Here is a 14,558-nt window from a genome sequence, read left to right on the forward strand (position 1 = left end):
ATTCATGTAGAATTTATTGTGATTTTCACCCAGTTTCCTTTGGTCATACAATGCAAAATGCAAAACATTTATACTAGTGTTTTTCTCATTGGCCAGTCACCTTAGGACATACTCCTAATATGGTTGTGTCATTTAAATCACTAACATTAAAGCTCATTCATTCTGATAAGTGTTCCAGATTGTTTGCTACATGCTTGATAGTATATGTCCTTTTTATGTGAAATTCCCCTCTGAGCTATAATTTACACTATGGAACCCCTCACTATGTTATGCTATGGGACGTTGTGTTGTGTTGTGTTGTGTTGTGTTGGGTTATGTTATGCTATGATATGTTATCCATGAGTATATCCTGGCACTAATCAAGTGTGTGTGAATAGCATTGCTTATGGTAGGTTGGTTAATTTAAAAGCCAGGTCTTCAGATTCTTGTAGAATTCAAATTGAGACAAGGATGCTCTGCTGTGTAATTAGAGGCTGTTCCGTGCTTTAGGACTAATGTAAGAGAATGCTCATTCTGTAATTTTGTTCTGTGTATGTGTGGGATGTGTGCGAGTTGGGATCCTGCAGAACAGGGTTGTCTAGGCGTTTGGTGGAAGGAGCTGTGACTGTTCAGGTAGGTGGAGCCTGGAGTTGTGTAGTGCCCTAAATGTGTCTGTGAGGAGTTTGATTTGAGCGTGTCTTTTTATGAGTAGCCCGTAGATCTCCTTGAGATGTGGTTTAATGTGAATTCTGTGTGGGAGGTTGACTATGAGCCTGGTTGCCGAAATCTGGATGGTCTGTAGTCTTCTAGTGAGTTCACTGGCGTAACAAACCTTGAGGGGGCCTCCCTGCAAGGCAGCTCGGGGGCCCCCTCCGGGCTCAATCAGGAGCCCTGCAGCCAGAGTGCTGTGCTAATGGGGCCCCCTGAAGCTTGAGGCCCCCTGCAATGCAGGGGCTGCGGGGGCCTGTGTTACGCCCCCGAGTGAGTTGCTTGATGATCCCAGGGTAAAGGGTGTTCCCATGGTCCAACTTGCAGGTGACTAGGGTGTGAGTTACTGTTTTTCTAGTGTTGTTTGGGAGCCATTTGAAGATTTTTCTCAGCATCTTCAGGGTGTGGAAGTAGGATGCACTGACAGTATTGACTTATGCAGACATGTCTAGTTTGCTGTTGATTATTATTCTGAAGTTCCTGGCACGTTTCTGGCTGCGGTTATTCTGAATTATTAACTGAAATATCTTTCGAAGTATGGTTTGATCATCAGACTCTGAAATTGCAATTTCTTTCTCAGTTCTTGTGTGGCTGCCTGTGAACACTAGGTTAGAAGATCCTACATATTCTTCGTTTTTTAGGACTTTCATCACTATAGACCTGGTGCACACTGAATACTACTAATGCGTTCCCACTGAAATTTCCACCCTTATTTATGTCTGAAGTGTGGTTCATGCTCTAGAATGGCTTTTCTAAATATAGTCAACCTTCTCTCAAAAGATACTCCTATTGAAATACTTTACAAATTAACCTATGCCTGTTACAAATTTATTTCAGAGTGTACACAATATAAATCACAGACATAGGATCTGATTGTGGCATTCATGGAAATGTTTAATCTTTGAGGCTTCAACATACCAAATAAATGTTCCATCAGCAACATTATTGCCTGTTGTAGCATGTCCTTAATAACTCCAGCAGTAGTAATGTCACAGGAGATTTAACACAACTGTTGTTAATAGGCAGAATTAAACCATTGTGAATCCCTAAACCAGGCCCATTAACTTCTACACTTCGGCATGCAAGTTATTTTCTCTTAAAATTAGTTAAAGGATGTGTTTTACCATAGTTGATAGAACCATAAGGAATTAAATACCTCAGTGTTAATCCATTATTCATTCTTTCCATTTATCTGTATGATATGTCCCTACAATGAAACTTGTAACTGAAATAAATTCTAAATATCCATTCCTGGGGTTTGCACATGAAATCATAAAATATTTAAACACTATTTTCAAGCAGAACAACTTATGGATTACCTCTTTTAAACTATATTTTTTTATACTTTTTTCTAGAGGAAAGAAACCAGAAAAATATACCACTACCAATATGAGAATTGGAACCCGCAGGAACTTCCGACAGATCCCAACGGGTTACTCACAATGATTCAGGACATCAAGGAGAAGTTTCCACAAAACATCACACAGGAAGAAGGAAAGGTGGACAAGCGCAGCCCCATTCTAATTCATTGCAGGTATGCTTACAATTTGAACTAGGTTTCAGTTGTACTTTCCTATTGGAATGCTTCAGCTCCCCAAGGGTGTTGTTTGGATGTGTTTGGTTTTAGGAGGTCATTCCTTAATTTTAAAGCACGAGAATATTATAATCATCTTGTGACTCGGTTCTACCGTGTCACAAGATGAATACAATGACCCTCAGGATTCAAGGAGACTTAATCCCCCAACTTATAACGCGCCACGGGGTGCATTTGCACAGTGGTGAAGGGAGGGGTGGGGCCTGATGTGACATGTGGGCAAACACGTCCTGTGACGTGTTTTAAGTTGGGGATTAAGTCCGCTTGAATCCTGAGAGTCCCTGCGGGCCAACTAGCCCACCAGGTATCTCCAGTAATCACCACAGGGCTGCGTTGCAGAGAGGTGGTCCAGAGGCACGCCCCTTTTTACCCCTCTCTGCTCAACTTAAAAGCACCACGGAGTACGTTTGCACACTTGTCACATCAGGCCCCAGCCTGTCCCTTCACTACTGTGCAAACAGGCCTTTGGTGCGTTGTAAGTTGAGGGATTAAGTCTCCTTGAATCCTGAGGTTCTCTTGGGTCCAACTAGCCCACCCGGTACCTCCAGTAAGCGCCACAGAGCTGCGCTGCAGACAGGTGTAAAAAGGGGCATGGGCTTGGACCCCCCAACTCTGTGGCGCTTACTGGAGGTACCTGGTGGGCTAGTTGGCCCCCAGGGACCCTTAGGATTCAGGGGGAATAAATTCCCCAACTTAAAACCTTCCAGGGGGCGGGATTGCACAGTGGTGAACTTACCTTAAATACGTGGTAAACACATATGTTGTAAAAGCATATGCGTTCTAAAAACAAGTGTAGTAAAAAATGTGTGGTAAAGGTACAAGGTGGTAAAAACCTCGTTGTAAAGTCCATTTCCCCAAATGAGCTGGAATGTGTTGATCTGCTACAGTGTTGGGAAAATGTTATGTTGATAAAGGGTCAGTGCTTTCTCCAAGGGTGTATAATTAATTTTTACTCTCCACTGCTGTTACTGTATTTCTTTGATTTACCTATTCATGCTCCAATTATAAGTTGCTTTTTTTCTCTAATGGGCTGGGTAATAGAAGTTACTAGGTTCCTCAGGATTACTGGTAATATGGTAAGCCAGAGGTTCTGATAGTTTCCCCTGAGGACTCGTCTCCTGAAATCTTCTTGCGGACTGTAGCAGAGAAATAACCAGGGGAATTAGAGGCAGTACATGTAATCTAACTGTTTATTCCCCTTTTTGTGGACCTAAGGGGCCATTTAGTAATGGTGCATTTTTTGCCTCTAGGAGCTGCCATATCAGCTCTTGATCGTAACTCCAGTGCTCAAAATTGCTAGTCATATTACTAGTGACCTTGTAATCAGGTCCGCAAACAGTAGTGTTACTGTGACTTTTCTTAAAACTTAAGTCAAATTAAATGTTAGCATTGGCATGGCAGTGTTGAACTCAGCATGTCCTCCAGCACAGTCCTATTGCTACCAAAGTAAACATTGTCAATATTGACAAAAACTAAAGAGAATTGTACAATATTATTTAGTAAGCATGAGTTTTGGAAAATCTGGAACACAAAAGTATAACTTTGGCATTTGTTTTCAGCAAAATATTTCAATACAGTTGCGTAATTGGAACTTCTGTAAAAAGTATGGTCTGGAACCATCTAATACCCCCTCCCCCTAATAAACCAAAGACCCTTGGGGATAGGGACCCTCCCAGCTCCAGTGTAGGCTTGCCGCCCTACTTTCCCCCAAGGCAAACAATCCAAACACCACAACTTTTTGGATTAGGGGTCATAGTAACACCGGCTGTATTTTATTACATACAATAATCAAATCATTGAAATTCCTATTATTTACATTATGTACAATACCCAGAAAGTCAAATACATTGATAGGTACAAGATGTCAATTGGCTAACCTTAACCTGCCTCTAGTACATAGCCATTCCTATTGTAATCTAAGTGATGAAAATATTCTCATTCTGCATATCCCTGTTACAGCCTACGGCAAGGTCAATGACTGGCGGCCCCTGATCCTGATCAAGCTAGGTCCCAACTCCTTACCTGAGTGACCTTGCCCAGGGGGTCCAGATTACCAGACGGATACCTTCCCAGGACCGCCTGTGCCCTCAGCGTTAATCTCTATAAAGGGGCCCTGCAGTTAATGCATCCTTACACCCTTGAGCGCATGCGCGTGCAGGGATTGGCCAACCAGCCTACTGGAAGTGAGACTTCCCTTACACCCCCGCACCCCTCCAACCTACTGGCTGTAACTGCACCTGGAGTTCCATGAGAGACCCTCTGTCTCCCCCTCGGGCATCCCCATTTGACAATGGGGATGCCCGCTAAGGACGGAAAACTATGCTCACCAATCATGACCTTACCGCCTAACCAAGAAAAAACACAAACAAAATACGACAAATTCTTTACCCTGAAAATTGAACAATTTGGTTAAGAAAAAAAACACCTTTTTTAATACCAACATTACGACAAAAGCATTAATCAAGTACACTCTCTTAAATTATACAATCATACAATATATCTGCCTTAGGGGATGTGGGGAGGAAATAGAATCGTTGGGGCCTCTGACTGAGGCCCTGACCCATCATGCGACCTGCAGACTGGGGAGCGAGAAAAAGAGATCGTTCACTCTGCTCCACAGCCTTTTTACGCGGGGTCAGGCAAGACGGTTATGATCGGCTTGGCCGACGTTGGCCGAACGCGTGAACTGGAAGCTCTTGTAAGTGCTTCTGGTTCACGCATGGTCAGCCAATCACGTGTGGGGCTCAGGGGAGGTCAGGTCACTCTTGTGCGCGGTTCGCCCTGCCTCCCCCGGGTGCTGGGGCTCGGCACGACCGCCATACTGGCGTGCCCGCCTTGCATTTCAACATGTTATTTTGCAATGTTTTCTCAAGATTATTACACATCAGTTGTGCAGATTGTTTTAAGAAAAATCTCATTTGTGGATTTTCTTCCACAAATTTCGAAAAGAAAAATGAGTATGTCACAGCATTTTAGCATTTTTGGTCATAAACTCGTTAAGTTGGCCAGTGTGAAAACGCTATTAAAGTTTTAATATTGATATATATGGAAAAATGAACAAAGCCTTTACAAACCGTTAGATGTTAAGTATTACCAAATGATATCTTCTATTGAATGTCCTTGCTAAATAACGTCAGATGGTGATAACCGAGTTGATAACAAAAATTGACAATCTGTTTTTGACAATTGCAATTAAACATGAGAAAAGGTGGTACATCCTAAATCGTCCAATACGTTTGTATTTCAGCTACCTAGAAGTTAGCATTTCCTGACTAATCAAGATATGAGATCAGAAACACACATTTACGTATTTATGCAAATGTTTTATATATCATTTGCATTCGTCCAGAAACAACCTCACAGCAGTAGTGAGTTGATATGGTTTAAATGTATTTGTTTAAGTTATGAGTTTTAGTCTCAGGATCAAGTTAAGAAAAAGATATTTCCTAATATTTGGACATCCAAAAAGGTTGGAGTCTTGATGGCGCAGTCACAGTCATGTCTATAAACCATCTCATCTTCGGGTTTATTTTTGCCACACTTGTTTCCTTAGGAACTGAAGCAGAGAGCTTGCTCATGAAAATTGTGCCAATGGAAGTCACTAACATACTCAGTTTACTTGTGGTGTCCATGTCCAAAGAAAGTGCAGCTGATGAAAGAACTAGCTTGTGAAGACAGCACGAAAATGTTAATTGAGGGAGGACTTTTCTGTTAAACACCTCCTACAAATTCCCACGTTTTCAGGATATAGAGGGTGCAGATTTTGCTCCTCTGCAAGTGCCACATTGTCTAACCTGAGATCTAAAGTCCTACCATACTACCCTACGACAAGAAAAGGCTCCTCAGGAAGGCGAGCAGTTAGTTTTCACTCCATGTTTCATCCCTCTCTTTTTTCCTAGCTCAGACTCCTTACAAAAATGTCCAACTATTCCAATTGTGTTGATGTTTTTTGGCAGTGGTGTGGGACAGTATCTGCAGAGCAACTAATTGTAACACAGTATAAAGGGCCTCAAACAAGGAATGCATGGCCAACTACTCTGAGCTCAACTTTGGAGGCACCAGTTTATCTCAAGCTACTCCACTTGTCCTCAGTAGTTCTCTAGTGCTTGCAATCCATAATAATTCTGTATCAACATAGGTGCCCAAAACATACTTATGAACACGTATACGTTGTTGGGTGCAGGAGTGGAGAGTCTGGTGCAATCAATCTGCGTTAAGAGGTAAACAGAATGCAGAGTGAACTGGGGACAACATGGCCTCCACATCTAAATAAAGCCTTTTTATTTTTCAGAGATGGGGCCCAGCAAACAGGCACAGTGTGTGCCTTGTTGAACCTCTTGCAGTGTGCAGAAGCTGAAGGTGCAGTGGATGTATTCCACACAGTAAAGTCCTTGCGCAAAGAACGTCCAGGATTCGTCACAACCTTCGTAAGTAAAGCTGCCATCACTGTCAAGGAACATACAAGAAGAGAGGTGCAGCAGAGTGGAACAGGTCGTTACTTGTTTCTGAATGTATCTACAGTACTTAGGGCCTAATTTTGAGTTTGTTGGACAGGGTTCTGAGCGGCATCAAACTCAATGTCCCCGCCTCATTTAGAGATGGGCAGACTGTCAGCTTTCTATTGACCCTGCTTGGCTCTGTCGATAGAAAGCTACCTCTGACAGCCCAACTCTATTTAGAATGGAAGTGTATTGTTTATTTTTTGCTGCTTGTTACCGCCATGAAGTCTGGCAGAGCGGGAAATAAAATATGTTTTTTTGTTTTTCAGTAGCAAACTCCTGCTTTTGAAAAACACAAAAATTGAACGTTTGGTGGACGTCCCTCAAAAATGATGCCAGCCACCCACCAAACGTTTTGTACCATGAAAGAAAATGGAGGACAGTAGTTCCTTTCAATGTACAAAATTGAATGCTAGGCCAGTGCTCGTTTCTAAATAGGATGGACTAACATCTGTAAGGATGGTGGACTCTTTTGCCACCCTGATGGAAGTACTCCATCCTTCAGGCTCTAAATAAAAACCTTATCTTATTGGATTCAATCATGAGTATACAGGAGTATAGAAAACACAAAATGTACAGTCCCATTGTATAGCCTTTTTTATGAGTCAGGGACCGTGCAAAGGATGGAGATACTGCTCAACCAGGTCACAAGTGGCATGATGCATCACAATTACCTGGAGCAAGAAAATTAAGCATGGTTTTACTGTGGGGGGATGAGCACCTGGAAAAGCAATGGTCCTCACCGCAGGGGCTGTGGGTGCAAGCACTGTCCAGCCACAGTGCAATCCCCACCAGCACTCCTAGGGCATTGATACTAAAGGACCTGCCCTTCCCACAGTCCCCCATTTTACCTACTTCCCACTCTCAAAAACCCTGTGAAACCACCACTCAAATTTATGATGTGCTCAGAAAAGGTGGAAAATCTTACTAGATTTGTCAGGGAATCTGGGAAAACTAGTGAAACAAAGGACCTGAGAATGCAAGTTCTGCATCCTTAGTAGCTATTCCAGGGACAATTACACTTAAGGGCTAGAGTTTCACAGCGAGATACTAGTCGAAATCATTACATTTGGACCTGGTGTCTCCCTGTTATGAATCTAGCCACCTGGTAAAAAGGGGTAATATTGGGTTAGTTATTGTGTTTATCAACTATTCGAAAATCAGAAAATTGAATAGAGTATGAGGCAAACCAAGCCGGAACTCAAGTTGTATTCCTCTGCTTGTTTGGCTTTCCTTCCATAGTTCTCCATCTCCATCTCTATCTGAATGCAGACTGAGCCAGGTCTGAAGCTGCAGAATAGGAATCAGAGACATCAGTTAGTAGAATGACTCCTCCTGTGACATTTGCTCATGGTGAAATAAGAACAATCTGTGACGCTCCATTTTGTGTTTCCTCATGTCAGACAAGGTAGTGATATGAGTTACACTGAATTTTTTGTTGAATCTTGAGAGGCCCTTGTTCTAATTCATTGATGCATCCACTGCCAAGTGTCTGACAGGAGGGCTTTAGCTTGCTTTGCTTATATTTCCTCTAGAGAATGATGATCACATGCTAAGGCATTCTGGCTTGACATTCTCGAATTATCAGAGCTAGGGTTTTGGGAGAATCGGCTTTTCCTGGCTGTCCTCTTAACAAGGCATTCAGTATATTAACCATCAGCGATCTTCTCAGGTACGGACTGTAGGTACTTCGATTGTGTCGATGGGCTAGGCCTTTGAATAGGCTGCTGATTTTCTTTTTCATGAGAATTCATTTTCTGTTACATAGCCTTCAAGAATTCTTTGCAGGCTCATTTGACAAGAAATCTAGCAACTTAGAGATTGTCAACAAATGGGGCTCTTGAGTTCTGTGAACAGGAGGTTTCAGATTCTCTTCCATGCAATAGATTGCAGAAACATCTCTGAAATGGGGTTGTGCTCAACGTGTAGGGCAGTGTGTGAGAAGGTGGTAACATTTAGAGGATTACCATTTTGAGTTGGTCAGAGGTCTACCTGTGCCTACTCCTCTCCTTCACCCCTCCATTTCCTTTTCCACCCCTTGTTGTTGTCTCTTTGCTTGGTAGCTGTTGGCATTACACTCTCAGTCCCTATAGCACTATCAAAGTCCTGGTGATCGACATTCAATGGCATGCACATATGTATATGTTTATTTGTAAATCACAAATTTAGTTACAGTGCAGTGAGCACAGAGACGAGATGGGTGGGATGCAAGAAGAAGTGAAATTGCAAACTTACATACAGGTGTCAGTACAATATTTATGACATTTGAAAGATATGATAAAGCTGTTCATAATCTGTTGTGGGGGGTGACATTTTTTATGAAGATATAATAGCAGAGTTAAAGTTGTGCACAGTCAGCAATCCACAATGGATCAAATGACACTAACATCAATCTTTTATAATTATGTTCTGGCAATCTTTCAGATTTTAATAAATCTTTCTTTAAAATTACTCTTGAGTTAATCCTTTCATATCACTCAATGTGCACCCTTTTGAATGCTTGTGTACAAATTTCCCTTTGATACTCTGGTATCTTCATGGAATTCTCTGTGCACTACTAATATATCATGTATACCTTAAGGGTATGAATTAGGGCAATGAATCCCACATTTGTATAGCACTTCAGCTATAGCCCATTTACCATTGCCTTCTATACTTACTGCAGCAAAGGGGTGCTGTCAAATGTTATGTCCTCTACTCCTTCTAGAAATAATAGAGAGATTAAGTTTGACAGCTCTATGCTAGTATGGAATTCGAGATGTGGCTTTGCAGTAGGAGAAAGTTTGTACTCTGGTCATTTCCTTCTTTCACTTTTAGTCTCATGCTGGCTGATGTTATTACAATTTGCATCACATTGGAGACCAGAGTTCTTGATCTTGCCTGCCTCATAAAGCAGCTTATAGAAGCTGAGGGTGAGGACTGAGCTGAACTACTGAAAGGTGATTCCATTCAACCCTATTTGTGAGGCATCTGTTTTCAGCCTAGCTTGATTATCAACAGTACTAAAAGCCTACCAAATAGATGGTTTTTGAGGTGTGATGGGTGTGTGTTATCCATCTAACATAATCCATTTTTGAAACCCAATCATTCTTGCTCTTTAGTTTGTCACAGGGCGTTTGGCTGATGCCTTTGATATATGACCTAGCAACATGAGATTTGAAGGGGCAACATGGATCAACATAGAACATAGGAAAGGAAAGATATAATTGTGTGCAATTATAAGACCTCACACTGGCTATTGTTACTCCTGTAAGCTCAGGATGTGCCATTTTGCTGCTGCTGCACCAGCATTCCGCCCTCAATAGTTCAACGACTGCTGCTGCTGGTTAGCTGTAGAGATAAAGTTATGACGTTTATGGCATGGTGGCAAGCTCGGAGTTCAGGGTTTGCTTTTTGCTCAGTGGTACTTTGTGGATTGTATGATGCTGTGAGGCTTTGTGTATCTTCTGAAGCATTGCCAGGCTTTTCTTCCTTGCCTTGACAAAAAGGCAATCTGGTGCACAAGCTGCTCCTATGTGGAAGTCTCGTCTACGCGACCCCAGCCATACCAGTATTCTACTCTGCTCACTCAGTGTACTCTCTCCCTGCCATACTGAAACAGCATGTCGGCTACACCCAAGTCTCTGTAGATGGCAATGTAGGGCCTCATTTAGAGTTTGGCAGATGAGTGACTCTGTCACAGTGTGACGGATATTCCATCCACATTATTACAAGTGCCGTAGGATATAGGGCACTTGTAATAAAGAGGACAGGGTATGCCTCACATTGTGACTGGGTAAGATGTCCACTAAATTCTGAATCAGGCACATGGCCCACAGGCTGAGGTAGAGAGAATGCAATCCGTCAACTGAATGTTACAAATTAGTTGTTACATCTTGTATTATGGTTACCAGCACTGAGCTCCATGCTTGTTAAACACAGATCATAAAGGAAGGGCTTTTGCGGACTGAGTTGCCTTATTGAAGTCCATTGTGTTGAGCTGTCTAATTTGCCCTTTACATGTTTGCTCATCTACCACTCCAGCCCCAAATACATTTTCATTCCTCATCCCACATAAACTGTCTCCTCTTTGCAGTCATTCCTCAAATTTGAGCTATATTTGAAGAAGCTTTCTTTTATGCCTCGAAGTCTGAATCCAAAAATGATCAGGAATCACCCCAAATCTCCTGGCAAATGTTGATGGGAAATTTTTATCCCACGTTCTCTGGTGTTGTTACAGGTTTTCAAAGTGCTTCTTGTTAAACATTCCATGAATCTTTGTACTTTATAAAGCGGAAATTAAATGCAACTTAATTTGTATTTGATCATGTCATCCTCATGTGCATAGCTGCAACACTTAATTAATCTTGACTAAAGTATTCATTCGTCTTTTAGGAAGATTATCAGTTCATTTACGATACACTGGCCATGGCCTACCCGGCACAAAACGGGCAGCTGAAGAAAAACAGCACTCAAGCAGATCACGTGGAGGTTGTGAGTGAGACAGGAATGGGGCAGCAGAAGAGTGCCTCACTGAGCCTGGAGCCTGCACAAGACAATGGACACCCTGAGGACAAAGAAAGTGCAACCTCTGCTAATGGCCCAGTGGATACAGGCCCTAAGGAAATTGAACTGAAAATTGAGTGATTAGGATGCCTTAATAGTAAATAAGGAAATGAATTTGTTCTTATAAATGGTACTTACTTCTGAAGGACCCTTGAAAGGAAGTGCTGCTTTAACTGTTACATTGATGTGAGTTTAGAATCTGTGTGCCGAAAGCATGAACAAAGGACTGGATGTTAAAAAATTCGTAAATTTGTATGTACGTGTATTGATCATGCTTCTGAGAAACAGATTTTAAACACATTTATTTCATGACGGTTCTTTGAACTTTAATGTTTGGATAGAGTGTTTATCACCCAGAGTTTTTGATACAATATTGTTTTGAATCCTGGTATATTAAAATAATTGTATGCCTACAATTGAAACCATCCAGGAAAGAACTATGCAATCTTCCTGGTGCAGTAAGCTACAAAAACATACATAATAGGCTATGGTTGCTACTGTCGCTTTTTTCTCAAAAGTGTTGCTGTTGTGTGCAAATTTGTGAGCACAGTCTTAATTTGAAGAATCCATATGTAAGACCATCATGATAACACTTGGCAATAAGATTCACTTAGAGGAATCTCTGTAAAGAGATAGGTTCTTGGGACAAAGAAAAAGGACCTGAGAAGTGGTTGAAGAAGCAACAAAATAACTCAACTTGTGCTTGCTGAAGGTTACCAAAAAATCCATATGAGCGAAGCTGTCACTAGAGCTGGAATACTGTCTCCTGGGATGCTACACTTAAAGGTTCCTCAGTCTCCTATCAGTTGTAAAGTCAAAGCAGACTTTTCCAGCAGTGTCTCTGTGCTTTGTTTGCCTCTGTAGATGGACTTTTAGCCACCTGGAAGATACAAATATTTTAATTATCCTTAAAAAGCACAAATAACTTGGTACCTTTTCAGGGTATGTTATTCTGATTTTATTCACTTTCAGAGAAGTACAATAAATAGGAAGGCTCGGGATCTTGAACATAGACGACCAAATCATGCAACTCAACATGATTTATGTCTGAAACCAAGTCTTCACATGACTAGTGATCGTTTTTGAAAGAACCTTGGCTTCATGGGGAACAGAGGGGGCGTTTTACACATTTGCAAGGACATTTTAAATTGTAATGCAAGCATGTATCAAACTTTCTTTTATTCCTAGCTCAGATCTCCATATTGTTCTCACATGTTGCTTGCCAAACATAGCATATTGTTTAACTGTTAGTTATAAGTTTCTCCCATTGTACCTCACTTTAGTTGAAGTTTGCTAATTGCATGAAATTAATTTCTACAATTTAGGAATGTAAAGATTTATAATCATGTGCAAACCATTGGTGGTGAGAACCAAAGAGGTGAACATATCAATAGAATTAGAACAAACTAGAGTCTTTTGAAGATTCAATAAGGATATAACTGATCAGAAGTTCTAGACTATTAAATAAGATTAGACAGATAGGGGCCCTGGTATTGTACCAAATATGGTGGGAGATCATCCCATCAACTTTATTTATAAGTGTGTCAGGGAAAATTTGTAACATAAGTTGAGACATAGCCCATGTGTATGAAGACGTTGTGATTGCTGTCCTGAGAGAGAATAGTAGAATCTTTGAGTAGCCTAGATAAATGGTTATTGCGAGAAACAAAACAGAATAATTCGTGTTCTAGGATTTATTCCCAGGAAATGTTTGCACCTCAGAATTCTATAAAACTGCAACTGTCTCATTATGCTTAAAAAATAGATAAGGGGTATATTTTATTTATACTTTTTTCACCAAGTAGGCAAATGTTCAAACTTCTTGTTAAAGCATGTGTGCATTGTCAACGATTGTCCCAGCTTTATAAAGACTTGTGTGAGCATCAGTTGCACCCTTATAAATACCTATTTCATAAAAAAATGAATTCAATGGTTGAAGCATGTGATCAAAGCAACACTTTCTAGAGGTGAAGAAAATGCTCCCAAAAGCTCCCAAAGAGCACTTCGTGAATTAAGGAAACTCAATTAAATAGTTTGAGTGTGAGGATGATATGAAGAACTGTTGTTTTTTCAGAAAAGCACAGAAGTATTTGTGCAGCTAATTAAAAAAACAATATCCTGAACATTAGTGATTCCAGACACACGAGTGGCCTTTTCAATGCTGAATTCCTTTTCATTTTTTTAAAAAACGATCAACCTAAAATTTGATTTCAAATGCAATGGGACTCAGAGACGGCTTTTGTGACAGATGCTGTCATACCTTATCTTTTTTATATTCTTGAAATTAGTGCAGAGACTGCTTTATCAATTGTTGGTCAATGTCTGTAGTGCCCCAGTGAGTGGGATAGAACGTGCCCAGAGTAATTACCAGTATTTAGGATTAATTCAGTCATTGCCATCCATCGCTTTTTATTTTCTAATTTGTTGCTTGGGTATGACCAGATGTGGGCCCTGTAGCCCGCACTATCCTAAGGACTACGCAGTTCTGAGGTCCAATAGGACCAATGGTTTTCTGGAGCTACTTGTGTTTCCAAATAGAGGGCATGAGGCCTAGCAATTGCAGCTGTACTGTCTCTTTCCGAACCTGGATGCATTCTAAATGGTCAGTATCGGCCCATAATGAAACATCAAGCTAACAATTGATGACTATTATGCACCAAATATACCTAGAGCAATTACCACCGATTAGGAATGATTTAATCATTTCCCTTCTTCACTTTTTTCTCATCAACATATAACAATAAGATAAGGATGGAGACTTTTGAGAAGGTCAGTAGATGTTATGAGTGATAAGATACAGGATCTCACACTTTGCCACCTTTAACCTAAAATGATTGTTTGTGTTACTTAAAACCTGTTGATATATGTCCCTGGTACAAAAATAGAAAATAATGCTTGCTTAGTATAAAATCCAAAGGATATTCCATGATGCCATGCTAGCATTTTTGATGCCAAAATAAAATGTGAAATAAATTCAACTTTTAAACTATGATCTAAACAGTGATTCTGACATGCGCAGACAACTTATTTGTTTTTGCTTTGGTAATACTGTGTATACAAAGTTCAATTACAAGTGTGGCCTCATTCAAAGAATTGCCAACAAAACTAGAAATTTTATAAAAATTGAGACATACACTGGTGTGCAACAAAAGTTAGTATCCTACCAGATACCATTTAAGTAATATCTGAAACAAATTGAAATGTAAACTCATTGGCATTGTGCTCCATGGTGG

The 14,558-nt window shown here is 40.8% G+C and overlaps 1 protein-coding gene across 4 annotated transcripts in view; it reads left to right on the forward strand.

Annotated features, from left to right (window-relative positions):
- The window catches only part of PTPRC (protein tyrosine phosphatase receptor type C), a 644,370-nt gene extending 630,053 nt beyond the window's left edge, over positions 1 to 14,317 (forward strand). For all 4 annotated transcript variants that reach the window (XM_086957682.1, XM_086957664.1, XM_086957674.1 and 1 more), the window contains 3 exons: positions 2,043 to 2,221; positions 6,573 to 6,708; positions 11,155 to 14,317. In XM_086957682.1, coding sequence (XP_086813808.1) covers positions 2,043 to 2,221; positions 6,573 to 6,708; positions 11,155 to 11,406 — 567 coding nt within the window. In that variant the 3' untranslated portion in view covers positions 11,407 to 14,317. The remainder of the gene's footprint in view (positions 1 to 2,042; positions 2,222 to 6,572; positions 6,709 to 11,154) is intronic.
- Positions 14,318 to 14,558: the final 241 nt, after the last annotated feature.

Source organism: Lissotriton vulgaris, chromosome 1_1 (assembly GCF_964263255.1).
Source record: "Lissotriton vulgaris chromosome 1_1, aLisVul1.2, whole genome shotgun sequence".
NCBI classification, from domain to species: domain Eukaryota; kingdom Metazoa; phylum Chordata; class Amphibia; order Caudata; family Salamandridae; genus Lissotriton; species Lissotriton vulgaris.